At 33.2% G+C, this 21,790-nt stretch overlaps 1 protein-coding gene across 1 annotated transcript in view; it reads left to right on the top strand.

Annotated features, from left to right (window-relative positions):
* LOC126893421 (neurotrimin-like) overlaps window positions 1-21,790 on the top strand; it is a 792,502-nt gene that overhangs the window by 704,825 nt on the left and 65,887 nt on the right. Inside the window, exon 6 of the mRNA XM_050663588.1 lies at window positions 14,474-14,770. Coding sequence (XP_050519545.1) covers window positions 14,474-14,770 — 297 coding nt within the window. The remainder of the gene's footprint in view (window positions 1-14,473; window positions 14,771-21,790) is intronic.

The raw sequence follows: 21,790 nt of genomic DNA, 5'->3' as shown, positions 1-21,790 counted from the left end.
GAAAAACAGTTTTCGATGCCGAAGTTGAAAATAAAACAATTTTAAAGGGGCAAGAGAGATTCAGAATTGAAGTAGGTTAATTCAGAATTGAATTTAATGTTATATGCGACAATATTACTCAATAATTCTTAAAGAGAATATAATGCTACAAAGATGTTACATCAGCTGTTAGATGTTTTTTACGCTAAATAAAGAAGAAGTCAAGACGTGAGTTATTATTTTATGCGAGAAATATAAAAAATATTGATGAAACCAAAGAGAACTTGCATAATGAAACTACTCATTTTGTAACGTTAAGCCAAAATTCTAATAAATATTTGAAAAATTTGGTGTCATCCAGGATGTAAAGGCAACTTTTTCCAATTTTGGACTTTACTGAAAGTTTATTTGAAGATACCAATTATTTCTAATGCGTCAGGCGTCTTTTTCGGCTCTTAAAAGAATAAAGATACATTATATTAAAGGTTACATTTGGGTCAAGAAAACCTAGAAGCCTTATCACTATTGTATCATAGAAAATGGAGGACTGGAGCAACTGAATTTTGATAGTAGGTATTAATGTGGCAGTTTTCTAATGCCAAGTCAAGAAATAAAGTGAGCTAAATTTTGTCTTATAAAAGTACGGGTAGGAACTCTTTTAGACAGTCCTATCAGGGAAAGTGAATCAATCCCTGCCCTCCGTAGATTCCAGGGGTTCCCTGGCCCGGGGAACTAGAACCTGCTTAGGGTCCCTTGTCTAGGGTTACAGATAAAGACCACAACGGTAGGCATGGCGAAAAAGAAGATCTTTGATACGGCGTGTATGGCGGAAGTGGCGACCCCTAATTTTAGGGTTAGTATAAAATTAAATGTAGCGTCTGATCCAGAGTGGGCGGCTACAAACCGCGTCTGACCCAGAGTGGGCGGCTGATAACAAACACACCAACCCGCATGGCAAGCGTGATGTTTTAACTGCCAATAACCCCCTTTAAAACCATGATGGCGAGCACTAAAACACACGGATATGGTCCCCAGGTGGGTAGAGCATCTAGTGCCAAATCCCACACCTCGAAAAAGGTCAGTCTCACGGAGTCTGGGGGAGACAAGAACTCGCTTATGAAAACTCAACGAAACAAAACCCTAAAACTAAACGTCTGCACATACAATGCAAGATCTCTAAATCGAGACGAAAAAATTTTTGAGCTACAAGAAGAACTATATAAAATAAAATGGGATATACTGGGCCTTGCAGACGTAAGAAGAAAAGGTGAAGAGAGAATACAGCTGAAATCAGGAAACATTTTCTATTACAAAGGTAACGAAGACAACAACAACGGAGTTGGCTTCATGGTGAACAAAAGGATTGGCAAATATGTAAGCACATTTAGAGGAATTTCAGACCGCGTAACATACATGATAATGAAAATGAAAAGAACGTCACTAAAGATAGTACAGATATATGCACCTACCTCAACCTATCCAGAAGAAGATATTGAAGCATTTTACGAAGACGTGACAATGGCCATGGAAGAACGTAAAACGAGAATAACACCAATTATCGGAGATTTTAATGCAAAATTAGGAATAAAGCAGAGTGAAGAAGAAACAAGGATAGGAAATTTCGGATATGGGTCGAGAATAATAGAGGAGATACCTTAATGAATTACCTGGAAGAGAGGAAACTATATGCTATGAACTCGTTCTTCAATAAGAAACCGCAACGAAAATGGACATGGATCAGTCCTAGTGGTCAAGTAAAAAATGAAATAGACTACATACTTTCATCGGAAAAGTCTGTTGTACAAGACGTAACCATTCTTAACCATTTTACAACTGGTAGTGACCATAGATTAGTTAGAGCGGACCTAAGCATTAATGGGCAACTTGAAATGAAAAAGCGAACACAAAATTTACAAAATTTGGACATGGAAAAATTAAGGGACAATAAACAAGAGTATAAAGAGAAAATAAAGAACATCGTGCCCGATAAAAATCAACTCGTAAATAAAGGAGTCGACGAAATCAATAACATTCTAACACAAACATTACTGAAAGCCGGGAAAGAAGTGGCACCTTTTAGAAAAAAAAGACAAGAATGGATCTCACAAGAAATAAAAACATTAATGGAAAAAACGGAGAACACTAGATCAACAAAACAAGAGATCAACAGCAGAGTATTCGAAGATAAACAAAAGCATCAAGAAAAAGATAAAGGAATAAAAAAAGAAAGAAACAAGAAAAACAAGTTGAAAAATTAATTCAACAAAACAAAAATATGAAGTGCCTACGACCAAAATTGGGAAAAACAGAAATAAATGGCATCAAAAATACTCAGGGAGAAGAGACCAACGATATACATGAAATACTAGCAATAACACAACAGTATTACTCAGACTTATATTAAGAAAAGCAACCACCGACACAAGAAACTCTTAAAAAATTGAAAACTAAAATAAAAAAATGCTAACTCTGACCTACAACCAGAGATTAGCAAATCAGAAATAAAGAAATCCCTGAGAGAAATGAAAAATAATAAATCACCAGGAAGAGACGGGATTACAGTGGAGATGATTAAAAATGGCGGAAAAATTACAAGGGAAGTCTTATATATTACTGAACAAAATACTAAGTACACGAAACATACCCAGTAATTGGAATGAAGCAATCACCCTATTATTGTTTAAAAAGAAGACAAAAAAGATCTGAAAAATTATAGACCGATTACCTAGCTTAATGTTATGTATAAATTGTTAACTAAAATATTAACCAACAGACTAACTCCTAAATTCGACAATTATCAGACCAAAGAACAGGCAGGATTCAGAAAAGGCTACAGTACATGTGATCACCTACTAACAATGAAGTTACTTATTGAGCAAATAAATGAATACCAAATACCCATACATATGGCATTTATAGATTTTCAAAAAGGCATTCGACTCCACTGAACACTGGACAGTGAAACAATCACTACACAATAGCAGAGTAGATTACAGGTATACAGAACTAATCTCTAATATATACAGTAAGGCCACAACTACGATCCAACTTGAACAGAATACACACCTCATACCTATCAAAAGGGGCGTTAGACAGGGAGATACGATTTCGCCGAAGATCTTCAACCAAGCTCTAGACGACATTTTCAAGAGATTACAATGGGAAGAATATGGAATCATCATTAACGGCCAATACTTAAATCACCTAAGATACGCTGACGATATCGTCATTATCGCTACAGACAAGGAACAACTACAAATAATGATACAACAACTAGACCACGAAGTCAGTAAAGTTGGATTAAATATGAATTGCAGCAAAAAAAAAGTGATAACAGATCAAGAGGATGAGTTAAGAATCGTACTTAAACAAAACCAAATAGAGGAAGTGAATGAATACATAAACTTTGGACAAATAATAAAATTAAATAGAGACAACCAAACAGCAGAAATAAAGAGACGAACGAAGTTAGAGTGGGCCTCATTTGGTAAGCTCAGCTTCATATTGAAGAATAAAAAATACCCTCAATATCTAAAAAAGAAAATCTACGACCAATGTATTCTTCCGGTCCTTACATATGGATGTCAAACATGGACGTTCACAAAAGCGAATATGGACAGAATTGCGAAAACACAAAGAGCAATGGAAAGACAAATGATCAACGTAAGACTGTCAAATAGAAAAAGGAATTTTTGGGTAAGAAATATCAAAAAAGTTAAAGATGCTACTCGTCAAACAGCTAAACTAAAATGGAAATTCGCCGGTCATACGATTAGATAAAAAGACGAAAGATGGAATAAAATTATTACAGAGTGGAGACCATGGACATATCAACGAAAGAAAGGGAGACCACAGATGAGATGGGTAGATGACCTAAAACACCAAGCAGGCTCAAAATGGATGCACATGGCTTAGGATAGAGAAAGATGGAGGAGCGAAGGGGAGGCCTCTGTTCAATATTGGATGTCGCAAGACTAATAGATAGATAGATAGAAATTTTGTCTTATGTATTTTTTTATATGTTTTTTTGTTTGTCATGTGTTGTTTTGTAGAACGTTCTGTTTTTTTTTGTATTTTTAAATGTATTATTTGGAATATTTTTTACGTTTGCTGTTTTTCTTGTTTGTTTTAAAAAAATTATCGTATGGATTTTACAATAAACACTTATAGTTAATGTATGTGATCTTTTGTTAAAAAACTGGCAACGAATAGCAATGAAGGGGGCCCCTAAATCTCCAGTGCCCAGGGCCCGAAGTTAGGTTAAACCGGCACTGACGGATGCACATCAATCGAACTATTCAGAGCAGCAGCATCTCAGATCAGAATAGCCATGATGATTGCCAACCTCCGTCGCGGAGATGGCACGTAAAGAAGAAGAAAATCTTTACCAAAAAATAATCAGTAATTTTCGCAAATATTAAACAAACGCTACCCATTACCCATTACTGAGAACGTAACCCATTAAACGCGTGATTATAAGAAAGAAAATTCGATAAAGGTGAAAGTCGTTCCAATGAAAAGACGTCTGACATGCAATTGATTACTATTTAAATTATATAAATGCAAAATAGACAACTGCGAGAAAGTAAAAGGTGAAATAGAACACAAGAAAGATCACGAACATTTATCTTTTAACGAAATAGGAACAGTGGTGTATATATCACTCAAGACACTCCCGGAAAATTAACATAACTTCTTTCCAATCGTACCATAAACAGCAATAATTTGTTTTAGGGAATAACTGCCTCTCAATACGGTGTTAGGTGGTTAATAGTAACAAAGGGGAAGAAAAAATATTTTTAAAATAAAAAAATACAAAAGATTGGTTTTGTTTTTTCAACAATCTTGCTTACAATCTCAATTACATTACCTTTTACCTTCTATAATGTTAAATTTTATAATTTAGTTGTTTTTTTTTTCGAAGCTGCTTGTTATACACCTCTGATACAGATAGATTGGACGATAAAGATTTGCTAATAATTACAAATCTCTACTGGCATAAAGTGGCGAGAATAAAAATTGACCAAGAACTGTCAGATAAAATACATAAAAAAGAGCAGTGAGACAAGACTGTATATTCTCGCCTTTACCTTGTATTAGCGATGGGAAAAACCTACCGGTTTAAACGTAAAACCGGTTTTTTTACTTCGCAATAACCGGTTTTACCGGTTGTTTTTTTGTCCCGGTTATAACCGGTTTTTTCTTTTTAAAGTAAAAACCGGTTATTAGGTTTTTACGGCGATTAGGATTAGGTTAGGTATTTTTTTGGATCCCAATCATAATTATTAGGTTTGTTCTAGCATCAGTTTCAAACGGTTTGAAACCATCAGCGAATAGTGGACCAGCGCGAGTAGAGAGGATAGCACTGGTGACTGTATTATGTTTTCTCACTAACTAACTGTTTGTTGACGGTTTCTGACTAGTTTGACTGTTTGCTAGAACAAACCTATTATTCTCAAGTAATTATTCCAAACACAAAAATAATTCAAATTTTATTTTATTTTATAAAATACAGAAGCAAACTGAAAGTGCAATCTCACATCTCACATCAGCCAGAAACAATTATTAAGTTTTATTATAATATTTCCTTGAAAAGGTATTTGTAATCATAATATTTACATAAGAAGTGATCTGCGCAAACATTATCTATTTTTCACACTTAACTCTTGACATTGAAAGTGGGTGAATGACTTTTTCTGATTACCAAAAATTATGCTCTGACTATTAGTATCGAATTACTGATTACGAATACGAATCTCCAAGAATTTCGCTACGTTTTCAAAACGGTACATTCATACAGGAAGTATTAAATGAGTTAAAATGTACTTACCTATTCTACAAATATACAAACGTGTTAAAAGTAATACATGTTCTTTCGATAGTACTAATTTTGATCATATTGATATTGAGTCGAATGGAGTAACGCAAACTGAAGTGTATTGTAAATGTAACTTTGTAACCTATTGGATTAAAAAAAGCGAAAACCGCTTTTTCCAAAAACCGGTTTTTTTGGCCAGTTATAACCGCCAGGTTAAACCGTAAGCAAAAAAAAAACGATATAACCGAAAACCGGTGTTTTGTCAAAAACCGCCATCCCTACCTTGTATTCAGGGGAAATACTTAAGGAAGCCTTAATCCTAGAAGGGCCAAGGGAGGTTAAAAAGTATCCACAACATTGCACTACATCCTACATCCGATTTTCTAAATACCTTTATTCTTAAAAATCTCAAATAATTAGTACTTGTCAGCGTACTACTGCCCTATTAGATGGCATAATTAGCATTTCTATAATTTAATTCATTCGTCATACTTGTATACAGTGGCGTACCGATAGATCAGCGGGCCCTGGTTCCAGTTGGGATGCGGGCCCGCTCGTCCAATAAAAACAAACATAATATATCAAAAATGTTATTAAATATATTAATTATAAATATAAATTAAAAAATATAAATCATCATACATCATAAAATATATCAATACTTATAAAAACTCAAGCTAATTTATAGTCCATTTACTCACGGCTTTTGCTGTAATTTAAAAAAACCGCTTGGATTCACATGTTTGGCATACACATAGCTAACATGTCAAAGAAGAAAAGTGATATTGTACCGATGTGTACTTTTTCCCTGAGGGTGAGTTTCACCCCTTCTCATGGTTGAAAAAACATACGGTCAAGATAAGTCCGAAATTGAATAAACTGACTAATTCTAAGCACTTTAGTTCTATAGAATTTTTTTACTAAGTCAATACTTTTAATGTTATTTTGAGTGAATATGCTTATTTTTCAACAAAGAAACTAAATTTTCAGACGGTTTTTCTCAAATAACTGAAGAAGTAAGTATTTTATCGAAAAAAAATATTCTTAGTAGATATATAGCTTATAAAAAAGTGAAATTGTGTATATACGAAGTCTGTAGACCCAGTAAGAGCAGAATGAAAAGTAGGTTCTTATTCATCAAATTTCAAATCGAATATTTCTACGTTAAATAACCAAAAAATGAAGCACTTTTCGGGAAAAACTCATCGCAACTTTTTTAAAGTGCATTATTGTTTTTGTGTTTTTTTTTAAGTTTCTAGCATAAAAATTTACTAGATATGTAACGCTCAAAATAAAGTTGGTCCCTTTTAAGTTATTGGTGATACCAAAAATCTCAAGCAGTAAAAAATATAGGTTTTGCTATTGTGAGTATTTTGGACTTTTTGTTTTTCTGAAGACAAAAATTGGTTAAGATATGGCTGTTCAAAATTTGCATATAGTCGTGATTAGTGACTCGTTTAAGTCTATTTAACTGCAGCCTTTTCAAAAATAAGCACTTTGAACAAATGAATCTTACAGATCTTGTTACCAATACATATACAGTGATGAGCGTGCTAATAATAGGCAAAATAGCGCAAAAGATGGAAAACATAATAATTGCGAAACAAAAAGAGATAAAACTAGTGGAGATGGAAATTATCGTTATAAACGTATCTATAAATTAACATTACATTACATAGTTTCCTACCTTTAGCCGTATCAGAGGAGTATGACAACTGTCACTGTGACAGTAGAATTTTATAAAATACTCCTGTCACAGACGTCTAAAGGTGGGAAACTATGTAATCTAATCAGGGCCCCCGTAAGAACTACTGGCGCCTGTGTCCAAAAAAGGATTTTGGCGCCCCTTAAGGCTTAAAATAATGTTTTTTATTTATTTTTTTGAAGCTAGGTAGGTAGGTGCTTCAAATAAAGCAAAATAGGAACAAATAACACCATAGCAAATCTTAATTGAATAAAGTTTAAGGGGTTTATTGAATCAATTCTGCTGGACCATCTTGTTACACTTAAATAGGGCATAAAATATTTAGGAGTTAGGTATTTCTTATCTACATTTTTGTCTACGGAATGGGTGTTTGTTATTTTTATAGCGTGATTTTTTATTTTATATCTATAGAAAGACTAATAATGTCATCCAAATAAAGTAAAACTGAACTATTTAATTTCTCAACTTTTATTTTAAAATTAATTTTTTCTTTTTGATTTTTTTTGTAAATATTTTTGCAATTTTTGACCCTCGGTTTTGGCGCCCCTAAAGGATGGCGTGCGTGTGCATTGCACACTTTGCATATATGGTAGCGGGGGCCCTGAATCTAATGTTATTTTATACGTTTATAAAATCTCTTTTTGTTTCGCAATGTATTATGTTTTCCATATTTTGCGCTATTTTGCCGGTTATTAGCGTGCTCATCACTGTATATAGATTCGGGTTAGAACGTCCTGCAGCCTTGTTCGATGTCCAATTGACACCGCGTCGTATCATGACAATCTTCTTCTCTCAATCCTCGTTCGCTCGTTGATCTTCTAACTCCTTCCATCCACGATTTCTTTGGTCTTCCTCGTTTCCTGTGTTCCGGTGGTATTCATTTAGCTATATTCTTTGGTAGACTTTCTTCTGGCATTATTTGAACATGTCCATACCATGTAGCTGTTTTCTCTTTATGCAGTCAGTCACAGTTTCTTTTAGGCACATTTCTTCCTTTATTGTGTTGTTTCGAACCCTATCAAGTTTTGTTTTTCTAGCTGCCCTTCTTAATGCATCAATTTCCGTGGCTTCTATTTCCTTAAATTATAAACAATATATACATAAGTAAAGTAAATATGAAGCAATAACGATTAATTTCATTTCGGATGCTAATTGTGGCTGATTTTTTTACCAACTAAAAAAATGGACCAACATTCTTTTGATCGTAACTTACTTACTTTTGATGTTAGAAACTTAAAAAAAAAACAAAAATAAAGCTTCTTTTAAATAGTTTAAAAAGTTGAGTTTTCCCCGAAAAGTGCTTGATTTTTTGGTTATATCAGGTTGAAATATTCGATTTGGAATTTGACTAGGAAGAACCCACTTTTCATTAGATACAACTCTGCTTCTACTGGGTCTAGACTTTATAATATATTACACCATCCGTTTCACTTTTTTATAAGCTATATTTTTGCTAATAATATTTTTTTTGATATAATACTTACTTTTCGATTTATTTGCGAAAAACCGCCTGAAACGCGGGTTTTTTGTTGAAAAATACACATTTTCACTAGCAAATAACTCAAAAAGTATTGACTTGGTAAAAAAACGGTATAGAAAAAAAGTTGCTTAGAATTATAATTTCTATTTCTAACTAATTTTAGTTAGTTCATCCAATTCAGGACTTATCCAGTTCCCTGTGTTTCTTAAATTTTGTTTCCAATTTTTTTATGAATAGGTATTCTTCGTTTTTATTTAGTAAGTACTACACAAAAATCAAAATTTATTAAGCAGTTACATTTCCTAGTGTGTACTTGTGTTGTTCAAAATGTCCCCATCAAATTAGACACAAAAGAAGCAAAAAGCGCGTAAGAGCGGGCCCCGCAGGGGCCCGGGCCCTGGTTCCACGAAACCATGCTCAGAACGCCACTGCTTGTATAAAAACTTGACAGTGGACTATAAATAATCCCCCTTGAATACCTTCAACATGACCCCAAAATGCAAAGGAACGGTACCATTTATGTTGCAAATTAGCAAAATCTAAAACACAAAAAACCAATAAGTGGCAAACTCTACCATAGTTTTTTCAAAATGCCAGAAGTATGTATTAAGTAAATACAGCAAGAAGTCAAATGCTTCTGTATCCTACGATAAGTATGTATCTGAAGCCGAAGACTCCGAGTATATTATAAATTCTTATCTTTTAACTGTTCCATTAACGTATAGGAATAACTTCTTTATTTGTAAAAGTGTTATTTTTAAAAATATCACAAGGAAAAAAATTCCTGTAACTGGCTGTATACCATGAATCACAAAAAATAAAAACCTTATCTTGTAAAAGGTATATTTAAAATCCCTAAAAAGGGTTATATCACAACAGAACGTTTTAGGAATCAATATTCCATCATCATTGTTATCACCGGTTTACATGTTTTAAGCAACCAAAATATACGGGTAAAAACCCTTAAGTTGTTTTAAAATTGTGAAGGTTACATTATATTATAAAATTTTAAGGGATGTTAAAATTATTTCCAGTTGAACTTCTGGCATCACACGACATCAATCATATTGGTTGGAATATTTAAAAGTAGGAACTCACATGGCAAAGTTTAGATGACAACTGGTCATCTATATATAGATGACAACTTGTATGTACACTAGTGTATGTACATGTAGGTATATGTAATACAATATAATGTAACCTTCACAATTTTAAAACAACTTAAGGGTTTTACCTGTTATATTTTGGTGGCTTAAAACATGAAAACCTGTGATAACACTGATGATGGAATATTGATTCCGAAAACGTTCGGTTGTGATATTAGCCTCTATGGATTTTAAATTTACCTTTTACAAGATAAGGTTTTTATTTTTTGTTATTTTTAAATTAGTTTAAATAAAGAAGCACGTTTTTGATTAATTTATATGTGGACATTGACCCCCTCTTATTCCTCGCTATTTTTAATAAAAAGTTGTTCCTGCAAGGATTAATGGAAATAGCAGAAGGTGTTATTGTAAAAGATGTAACCGTGAACAACATGAGATATACCGACGATACCTGAGTACTGGCTAATTGCGGAGAAGACCTTCAAAACCTAATGAACAAAATAAACCAGATCTGTGATCAGTACAGGTTAAAACTCAACGTTAAGAAAACTAAGTGATAGCAATAAGCTATGCTACATATACAGTATTGTAAATATTTTTTCGGAACATAGGGACTTTCAATGCAATAAGTTAGATTCTTGATTTGCAATTAACCAGTGTAAATTTCAAGACAACATCGCGATGTTTTATATTTAATTCATTTGTTCGACTGCACTGAACTGAGGTGCTCCATCGGTATGCTTCGTTTGCTTTGCGAAGGTGCGATAGCCAGCGGTAACGGGATTACATTCGAACAAATGAGTTAATTTTAAAACATCGCGACGTTATAATGAATTTCACACTGGTTAAATGCAAATCAGAGACCTCAGTTCGGTGCAGTCCTTAGAGTATGGAAAATTTTTTACCCTCTCTGGAGATCTAACACGCAATCTGTTCTTCGAACGAAAGTGAATCCTTATTTTAATACGGTTGGTTCTCATTGAGATTTGACACCACTTATTTTATTAGTGATTTTTGTGCGATTTCTGAGTGAAAACTAGCAATTTTTTTAACTCGTTATAGTGGTGATGTGTTCGGCTTACGGTTGTAAAAGCGACAGCAGCAGGAAAGAAGTGGGAATTACATTTTATAGGTAAATAAATATTTCTGTTATGTGTGCGTAGATGAAAATTCAATAAAATACTCCTATATTCTTAGATATTGCCTCTTAAACGGTTAATAATTTGAAAATTAAGACTTCAATGTACCTTATTACATAATTAAAATTACATGGTTAAATTATAAAATGAGAAAAATTTACATGTATAATTAAAAGTAACATAAAAAATCACCATTTTACCAGTGGTGTAGGTACGAAACGGTACGAAATAAATGAAATTATAAAATATATTGTGGCAACTTCGAAAATGGAATTAATAGCGTATATTGTTACTATTATTGACTTTTTTTGTTGTTAAACATTTTATTGCTTGATATTATTTTGCTTATATGTAAAAAAATTATTTAAGAGCACAGGCGCAAATATTTAACGGCTATCTCTACTTTTTCTTTTTTTACACGGCAAATTATATGTAGTAAAGTTTTCACTGGTATGGATACGTACATAAACATTATTTGACAATGACATTGTCACCATTAACTTGAGATGACTTTTGAATGTTCTTGGATAACTGTTACTTGTATCATCGCTTAAATTATTAATTCAGTTAATTAATATGATAATTTTTCACTAACTATGTATTCAGTGATTATAATAATTTATATACTATGCCATAAAAGATAATACTTAATCGAGAAAAGAGGAAAAATGATTTTTTTAATAACATATTGTTACTATGGAACGCTTAGATAAATGTTGAATATCTTTAACAACAAAATGCTTATATCACAATATATATCCTGGTGTAGTCTCTGTTTGGGATCTTCCATAAATAATAAACAATAAATAACTTTTTATTAATTTCAGGTCTTAAATTATTTAGCCAATACACTATCAATATTATTTAATAAACAACTCAAGATAGCGAGCAATACACAATTATTGGGATCAAAGCTAGCCGTGCAAAAAATTACGAATGTCTTGTTTTAATCTGAATTTTTATCAATTAATTTTGATTAACGTTATAAAACATAAAAAATCAGTCAAAACCTTTAACACAGAACTTTAATCTAAAATAAAAAGAATTAACACAATTATAAGTAACAATAATAAATAAAATCAAACAAGATGCTGTATATGTCCACCACCAACATCTCTACATAACCTAACTTTTCTTGTTAAGTTGACGTGCACTGCAAAGTTGACGTAAATTGGAAAGTAGTATATCTGAATTAAGAACAGACATGCACTGTATATCTATCTCTGTCGTTGAGAGCCACCTATGGTGAAAATAATTTTGGAGCAAACGTTATTATTATTCCTAAAGCCGTGTCAAATATCTAAAATTGCCGCTGTCTTGTCAGCACATTCTATTCGACTGAGTGCGTTGTACGACAAAGATAGCGAATATTTAATTTGGAAAATATTACCACTGACATGGTGTTCATTTTTTCGAATAGGGCTTTTCATCGATTGCCATTTGTTTCGAACTTCTGTCATGTGTCACATAATATTAATATATCTACGTCATACGTCTCTAGTTTGTATCATTGTTATATACCAATAACGTATGACGTAGATATATTAATATTATGTGACACATGACAGAAGCTCGAAACAAATGACTGTGAATGAAAAGCCCTATAGGGCTTTTCATCGATTGCCATTTGTTTCGAGCTTCTGTCATGTGTCACATAATATTAATATATCTACGTCATACGTCTCTAGTTTGTATCATTGTTATATACCAATAACGTATGACGTAGATATATTAATATTATGTGACACATGACAGAAGCTCGAAACAAATGACTGTGAATGGAAAGCCCTATACTGAAAAAGTAATACTTTTGAAAAATTTAAACGCAGAATGAAAGACTAAATTATTACCGAGGGCTGAAAGTCCCTCAGAATAAATGAAAAGTTTCTTTTGAATGAGATCTTTGAAAATAAAAATCACACTAAATTGTCTCTTAGTTTTTCACTCCTGTAACTTTTTTCTCAAAATTCGAAAAAATAAATCCCATTTAAATATAGTATTGGAGCCGAAATTTTGCGACCTATGTGAAATAAAGATTTCTATCATAAATCAATAATTCAAAAAGTTTGCTTTCGTCACATCCCCTAATTCCTAATCCTGTTTTATTTTGAGTGGGTATAAAAGTTCAACATACTAAAATACTGTTATTTGTTTAAATATTTCTATGTAAGCCATGCCTAATATTGTGTAATTAATAAAAATAGAAAATTGAACTAAACCTACGAGCAAAATTATTTAATTATGTAGTTTTATATAGTTTCTTCTGGCTTACGCGATACGCCACTGGCACTCGTGTTTGGTTCTAACTTGGTTTTGGCTTCAGTTTCGTTCTCGTTGCAGTCACTCCAGGGAGAGGGTAAAAAATTTTCCATACTCTAAGGTGCAGTCGAACAAATTAATTTAATATGAAACACAGCGACGTTGCCTTGAAATTTACACTGGTTACTTGCATATCAAGAACCTAAACGTATTGTAACGTTACACTGATACATAACTGTATAAAAGATGCAAGTCAACTGCGCTCCATAAAATCTCCGATACAAACCGCAGAAACGACCGCAGCCATTGTGTCCAACATGATTATCAAATGGACGCATGAATAGTCGGAAGCACAACCAAATACAATTAGATACAGAGAGGTCTCCTGGACTTGACCTACCACCTACCACGTAAGATCTGGAGCACATTTAACTGCATCAGAACTCAACTTGGCCGATGTACGTATATGTTACACAGGTGGGGTAAGCTACCATCCCCGTCTTCCATCTACGGCGAGGTCCAATCCATCATGCCCATAACGGAGGATTGCCACCAGTGTGTCTACAAGGGCAGTCCCCAAGATTCCTGGGGAGTTAATGTTAAAATAATTTGTTTATTGAACAAACTTATAAATGTGTCAAAACGTCATACTCTAAATAGATAATAGGATTTTTGATTTTTTACTATAATATAATCTTTTATGAACTTGCTATTTTTTTTCCTCTTTTATGGCGTTTGGAAACTGCGCCCATTTAGCGAGCAACAATTCTCAAACTTGCTATTATTATTAAATATTTTATTTCAATATAAAAAATGGATTTTGTGCGTGAGTAAATAAATAAATAAGACCGTGTTAATATTAGGATGCATTTATTTGTTATGTGTCTTCTATAAAATGACTTACAGATAGGTTAATTACATTTCACACAGTTTTTTGGAGAATATGGTATATACATAGATATATTGAAAAATGTTATTTCTTTTCAGTCCCTCCAATGTTATGGATTCCGCATCAACTGGTAGGAGCTCCGTTAAATTACGCCGTGACCCTCGAATGTTTCTCGGAGGCGAATCCAAGTTCCCTAAACTACTGGACCCGAGAAGACGGCCAGAATATGATACACGATTCAAGGAAGTATCGCACAGAAAACAGCCAAGGCAATCCTTCATATAAAACCCACATGAAACTCACCATTAACAACATTCAGCAAAGTGACTACGGCACCTACAAATGCGTCGCGAAGAATCCCAGAGGGGAGACGGATGGGACTATTAGGCTTTACCGTAAGTTCCCGCGTTTATTACTAAATATATTAGCATCACGAACAAAACGGTTTTGTCTTTTTTCTTGGATGTCAACAACAAGGATGATCAACATTTATTTTACATTATAATGCGTAATTTCCACAAAAATATTACAAAAACCAGGATTTAACTTTAGATTAATAAAATTGGTAAGAAGACATATTTCAGATGTAACTAAATGTAAGTTATAAGGATAAGATATACAGGGAGACATTTGAGGGATATGGTTTAAACATTTTAAAATTTTTGATTGTTTTGTTATTTTAAATGAAAATACATAACTTCAAGAATACTCTTTGAAAATTTCAGATTGATCGGGGTAAAATTACCGGAAATACAGCATGTTGAATATCACCACGTTCGACTCGCCTTGCAGCGACTTCGCGCCAGCGCCCTTAGAGTAGTGAGAAACGTTTAACAGCTGTTTCCCTTCTTTTTTGTGAATTATTCCGCGATTCCAAAACATATTCCGGTCTGCATCACTTTATGATTTGACAGACAAAATAGAAATTGAAAATAAAAGTTGTTAAAACTTTAAACGCGTTTTTCTCAAAACTGCTTTTTTCAAAAGGCGCTGGACATTGTAACTCAAAAACTACTTGACCGAGCCACCTGAACCTTTGTACACATTTTCTTTAGATATTTCTTGAGATACTACTGGCCAGTATTTTTTATGCTTATTTTTTATTTAATAATAATAATTATCTTGATTTTTGCCCGTTCTTTACAAAAAAATTCGTTATTTTGAATTCTGAGATATACCAAAAGTGAAAAAGTAGTTAAAACTAAAAAACTGTACAGCGTTACTTCGAGATACTCATAATCTAACAAAATACTTTTGAATTTGTTTGTTTCACATGATCTAATGACGAGTTCTGATTACCACCGCAAAATCCATTTTTTTGAGATGTCTGTAAAGATTTGCCCTCGTTGGCTTATTTTTCAATCTTTTGCGAAATTTTTGGTTAATATTCTTTGAATTGTATCTACTGAATATATTATGTTTGTTTCATTTAAAAATAATATGATCCTACCGTAAAGATTCATACCCTCCTTAATAGTGCCGTTCGAAATTCTCACAAAATTAGTCCTTAAATATGTACAGTGGAACCCCGATTAGTCGGCCCCCGATAACCCGGAAGTCCAGCTAATCGGGACCGATTTTCATCAGACAAACATTTCAACTATAAAAATGTATGTAATATAATATTTGAGACATAATGTGTATTTGTGAAATTTGAACAATTTTTTTAATGGCATGGAATTTATGTCATTCAGCCAGTCACAACATAAGGTACTTAGTGTCATGTGTAGTGTGTGTGTTGAGTAACTGTCTTGTTACTTTGCAAAGTCGACGTCACTGTCTTTGCAAAGAGAAGCTAATTGTATCCGAACGTCTGCGGTCCCTCCGGTGAGTACCGATCCCACAAGGACAGAAACTATCTTCATTTATTAATTTATAATAAACGAAAAATTCCTGACCCTGGTGAGATTCGAACTCACGATCATTCGGACCTTTCGATCCCATGGTAGGCGCTCTTACCACTGAGCCACAGAGGTGGTTTAATTTGAATTATACGATAGTAAAAATGACTCATACTCATGGCACACGGCGGCAGATCGACGTTCATTGACTCGGATTATCGGACACAACAGGCACCTGTAGTATTCCTTTATTTATTTCAAACTCTCTTAGCAAAAAATTCTTTTTTAAATAATGGTCTTAGTTATCACTGTTCTTAAATAACATAACATGGTTCCGATTGTGACTGTATTGTATGTAGTACAGTCTTATATTGTTCGCTTCCGTTTGCTTAGGTTTGTGTTTGCGTGTTTTTAGTAATTTAGATGTGTAGGTACTGTGCATATCTATATTTCATGTTATTTGAATTATAACGGATTTTATCTGTAAGTATACCGTATTTTATTCATGTTTACCATATTCTCCGGCTAACCCGGATTTTCGATAACCCGGATCGGCCGCAGTCCAGATTAATCCGAGTTACCGAGGTCCCACTGTATTTGTTCAAACTGATTTGTATCCTTATACTTTCACCTGGGATATACCCAGCCGCTAGTTTCAGGGAAGTACACCGACCCTTCTTTTTGTAAATAGAATAAACGGTATCGAGCATAATAGGCGGGCAATTCCAATATCTGCTGACGTCAGGCACCAGCTTTTTTTCGTACCTGAAGTCACGTAAAAACACAACATAAAAATACAGTCGAAGAACATACGTGGCAAAAGATACAAGTACTCGCAATGTCTCATCTCGTAGTGTATTAAGTACTTATTTTTATCTCGACTTAGAAAGTTTTGTCTAGAGAAATGAATAATTCTTTGCACATGGCAAATTGATTTCTGCTATACAATTGTGGCAGTCACCCTTATTTAGTACCCAAATACCGACCTACCCTTTAGTATCAGCAACAGTACCAGGTGAAAATTTCAACTTTGACGTTTTAAGCATTCTTTACGTTTGCTTTTCAAGACATTCCTTTACACGTGTCCGTTTAGTTGCAACAGAATCTAGCCTCTCTAAAATTTGATTAGAAAATAGTTCTAGAATCGCATTAGATTCATTCACTGATGGTTGCTCAGGTTTTTCTGGGTCTTGTTCTATTAGAAGTTCATTTGGTTCATCCACTTCTGCTTCTTCATTTTCTTCAGAATCAGGATCTGACTGGGTTTCTTCTACTTGTTCCTCTATTTCCAAATCTTCTTCAGTCGTCGAAATATTTTCTAAAGCATCTCCTGGTACTGATGAAGTTTTGAAACCAACCTTGGCAGGAACCCTAGACATAGCTTCATACGAACTGCACTTGATGCAAGAAGGGTAAGCTCGGTTTTTGGCGAATTGTACAGATCAAAGACCCTCTGACAACTTGTTTGTTTTCTTTCCAATTTTGTTTGTTTGGTTGTTTTCCAACCAGGAACTTAGAATATTTTCAATGTCTTTATTCGCAACAGATCCTTGCAACTGACTGTGTCTTTAACAATAAAACACTGAAAACGTTTGTTTTCTATACTTCCACAAAATTTATTATAACTAAGTGACTACAGCTGTTTCGGCAGAGTGCCTTTCTCAAGTGATATAGTTTACAATGTGTTTGCCTTTTTAAGTCTTCAACTGAAGAGGTTGAGGAGTGGGGAGCTGTTTGTCTCGAGTTGGTCATTCAGAATTATATCTGTATTTTTCAGTTTATTAATTTCCATAGATTCTAAAAAAGATAGCCTAAGGCCTTTATTTTGAATATGCAGAATTTTAAACTCTTCATTGAAAGAATGATTATGATCTAGAAGGTGAAGTGCGTATGTAGAAGTGTCTGTTTTTCTATTGTTGAATGCCCGTTTGTGTTCTGCTATCCGTTTGTCAAAAGTACTGCCAGTTTGACCGATGTACGTTTTCGGACAGTCACCACAAGTTAGTTTGTACACACCACTGTGTAGTTGCTTTCTCTTTCGGCTTTTATTGTTCTTAATATATTTGCTTAAGTTGTAGTTAGTTCTGAAAGCTGGTGTTATTCCTTTCTTTTTTATGTATCTGGCTATTTTTGTTGTTATCTTGCCAGTATATGTGAGAGAGCAGAAGATACTGGGTTCTTTCTGTGGTGCTGGATACACTAATTTCAGGGCTTTCTTATGGAGTTTTTGGTTTAAAATTTTGTTAATTGTTTGTTCGTTATAGCCGTTGTTTACTGCTATTTGTTTAATGATGTTTAGTTCTATCTCGAAGTTATTTTTTGTCATGGGAATTTCTGTCAGTCTATGTATCATGCTATGGTAGGCTGCTAATTTGTGTTGTGTAAGGTGGGATGATGAATTGTGTATAGTTGTGTCAGAATGGGTAGGTTTATGATATACGGAGAACTCATGTTTGTTGTGTAGTCTGGAAATCGTTACATCTAGAAAGTTTATGGAGTTATTCTGTTCTGTTTCTATTGTAAACTCAATATTATTATGAAGTGAATTAATATATGATAGAAATTGGTCAAGTTGTCTGTTAGTTCCTGTAAAGCATACTAGTATATCATCCACGTATCTCCACCAATATAAGAACTGTTTAAATACGGGATGTTTAGAAATTGTTGTTTCAAGTTGGTTCATAAATATATCTGATAGCAATGGGCTTAGAGGATTACCCATAATAAGTCCTGCATTGTTGTTTGTGTATATTTGATTATTTAATTCAAAATAGTCTTGATTTATGCAAATTTCAAGAAGGTGTTAAATTTCAGATGCAATGATCGGATTTGTAATATTATGGTCTAAAAGATTCTTAACTAAAACAAAAGTTTCTGTAGGAGGAACAGTAGGAAAAAGATTTTTTACGTCCAATGAAATTAGTCTGGAGTTGTTGGGCAATTGAAAATGTTGTATTTTATTAACTAGTTCTAGTGTATTTTTTACGGTGAATTTAGGTGAAAATTTAGTGTATTCTGCAATAATATCTGACAGTTTTTTTGAAAGTTTATATGACGGAGCTGTATAAAAAGAAACTACAGGTCTTATTGGGTGGTCAGCTTTGTGTAGTTTAATAAAAGAGTATAATTTAGGAGGTTGTGGGTTCATAATGTTAAGGTATTTCTGTTCTGTTGGATTTAGTATTGATTTTGAATTTTCAATGGCTAGTTTAATTTGTTTTCGGTGTTTTTCTGTGGGGTCTTTGTTTAGTTTTGTACTGTTTTGGTTAGTTAAAAATTCTATTGTTTTGTTATTATAGTCTCGTTTGTCGATAGCAGTAGTAGTGTCACCTTTGTCTGCTTTTGTAAATATTATGTCATATTTTATTGATTTATTTTTAATTGAAACGGCTATTTGGTTTTCTTTGAAACAGCAATTATTAGTTTCACTACATACATCGGTAATAGATTTTGCAATGATGCTTTTTTCTATGTTTTTGGCAGTTTTGTTTAACGCTACTTCACATTCTACACCTAAATATTCTAATTTTTTTTGATTATTATGTTGAGGCAAGTTGTGTTTGAATCCTTTCTCTAAAAGTTCTATTTCACTATTATTGAATTTAGTATCTGTTAAGTTTATAAATCTATTAAAAAAACTATGATTTGAAAAATTTTTTGTATGAGTATTGAGTTTTTTACTATTGCAAATTAGATTATTTAGTTTTTTACATTGTGTATTAAATTTTTTGTCTATTATATTATCTACTTCAGTTCTTACTTTAGAATCTAGGATGTCAAATTCTATATTATCTAATCTATAATGTAATTCTGAATGACATACCTTAAGATACACAGCTATAATATCTCGTTTTCTGTATTGGGTGCTCCTATCCCGTTTCAGCCATCTGGTTTGAACCTGGTGGATACCTGCTATGGCAGCGGCACTGCGGTTGTTGGTTTTTAAAGACTGTGTCTTTGCTTACCGTGCACTATCTTTAAAGCTTTTCAAATGGAGCACAGTTTTTCTATAATTATGGTGGAGAATTCTCGTCCATTGTCGCTTTGAAGAATGCTCAAAGACACAAAATATGTCAAGAAGAACTAATGTAACTTCTTCTGCACGTTAGTTTTCAACGACCGTAATTGTACAAAATTTTGTTAAGTGATTTATAAAATCTATTTGACATCTGCTCTTTATTTCTTTTTGACAATATACTACTAAACCTTTTTTGGGAACTTTAGATTTTTTCTGGCAAGTGTCACACAGATCCAAATAGATCGTTATGATTTCTACAGTTATGTATTATTGTGTTTTCAATTTATCAATCAAAGGCAAAATGAAAATTAAATTAAATTTTTTTTTAAAATAACGCGGGCACATAAATTTGATACACCCTATATATTGAGCTGTAAATATTTATTAGAATTTAGTCTGGATGTAAGTGGATTTCTCTTTTAATGAGCTTTCCGATGAACCATTAAAGACTTTTGTGAATAATTAAAGTGAAAAGGACGATGTATTTAGATTTAAAATGGAAAAAGATTGTTTATTACGGAAACTATAGAATCCACAGGTAGAGGTAATTATCATTTTCTTGAAAAATGGTTTAAAAGAAAGTTTGGAATTTTAATATCTTTGTTTCAACCCGAGTAAATGTTGTAGGGTTCCCCGAAAGTAATTAGGATGGTCGGAATAATTTTGAAAATGACTGTTTGTTTGTCGAATGGAAAAGAGAAATGTTTCTGATTATTGGCAATTTGGAAGGGGAAAAGTGGTTTGAATGTTGAGTTGAGTTTGAGAAAGAATTCATTATGTTATTGGCATCGCTGAGGAGTAGTTCGACGTTTTCGTGGATAGATAGTTAGCAAGTACCAGTGGCTGTTTGATAGTGGAGAATAGTGTTGAACAGTGGAACGAGAGACAGATCAAATTGAGACGAAATACCTCTTTGATTCTGTATTATTGTGAGAAGGAGAGCAGAGAATTTTTGGAGTTTTGTTTGAATCGAGTACGTGTCAAAAGAGGCCCGGTTTGTTGGAGAATTGGTGCTGGTATGCTGATAGTTTTGAAGCTGGAGAACGGAGAGGGCTTTGATGAGTAGCCTTTAACATAGTCAACGAGGGAGAGCTGTTTTGGGTCACGAGAAGACATCAGAGTGAGTGAAGCAAAAGGTCAGTCAACTTATGTGAAAGACATTTTTATGTTCGAAAACTAAAATTTTGAGTAAAAAGCGTAGGAATTAAAATTCCAATATTTCAGAAAGTAAATAGGGAGTATAGCTAATCTTGCGAATACATAATTTGGTTTTGTTTATTTTGTTGTACCAAAGTCATCGGGAACAAACCGATAAATTGTTTTTTGTTAACTAGAATAAATTTAAATGGTAGAAATTTCATTCGGACATCTGTGTCCACAGGTTTTAGATTTGATAGATTTTTAGAGTATCGATTTTGATAAATAAAAGACAATTCTGTATGTTTATTTTATATTTTGCTTTATTTCTTTTCCCTAATTTATCCCGATTAGGATCAACTAAGAGATACTGAACCCACGAGAGACGATAAGTATAACGTAAGATAATTTAGACATTT

This window comes from Diabrotica virgifera, chromosome 10 (genome assembly GCF_917563875.1).
Source record: "Diabrotica virgifera virgifera chromosome 10, PGI_DIABVI_V3a".
NCBI lineage: Eukaryota > Metazoa > Arthropoda > Insecta > Coleoptera > Chrysomelidae > Diabrotica > Diabrotica virgifera.
Note: the sequence above shows the minus strand (reverse complement) of the source record. Positions and strands in the feature narration are given on the sequence as shown.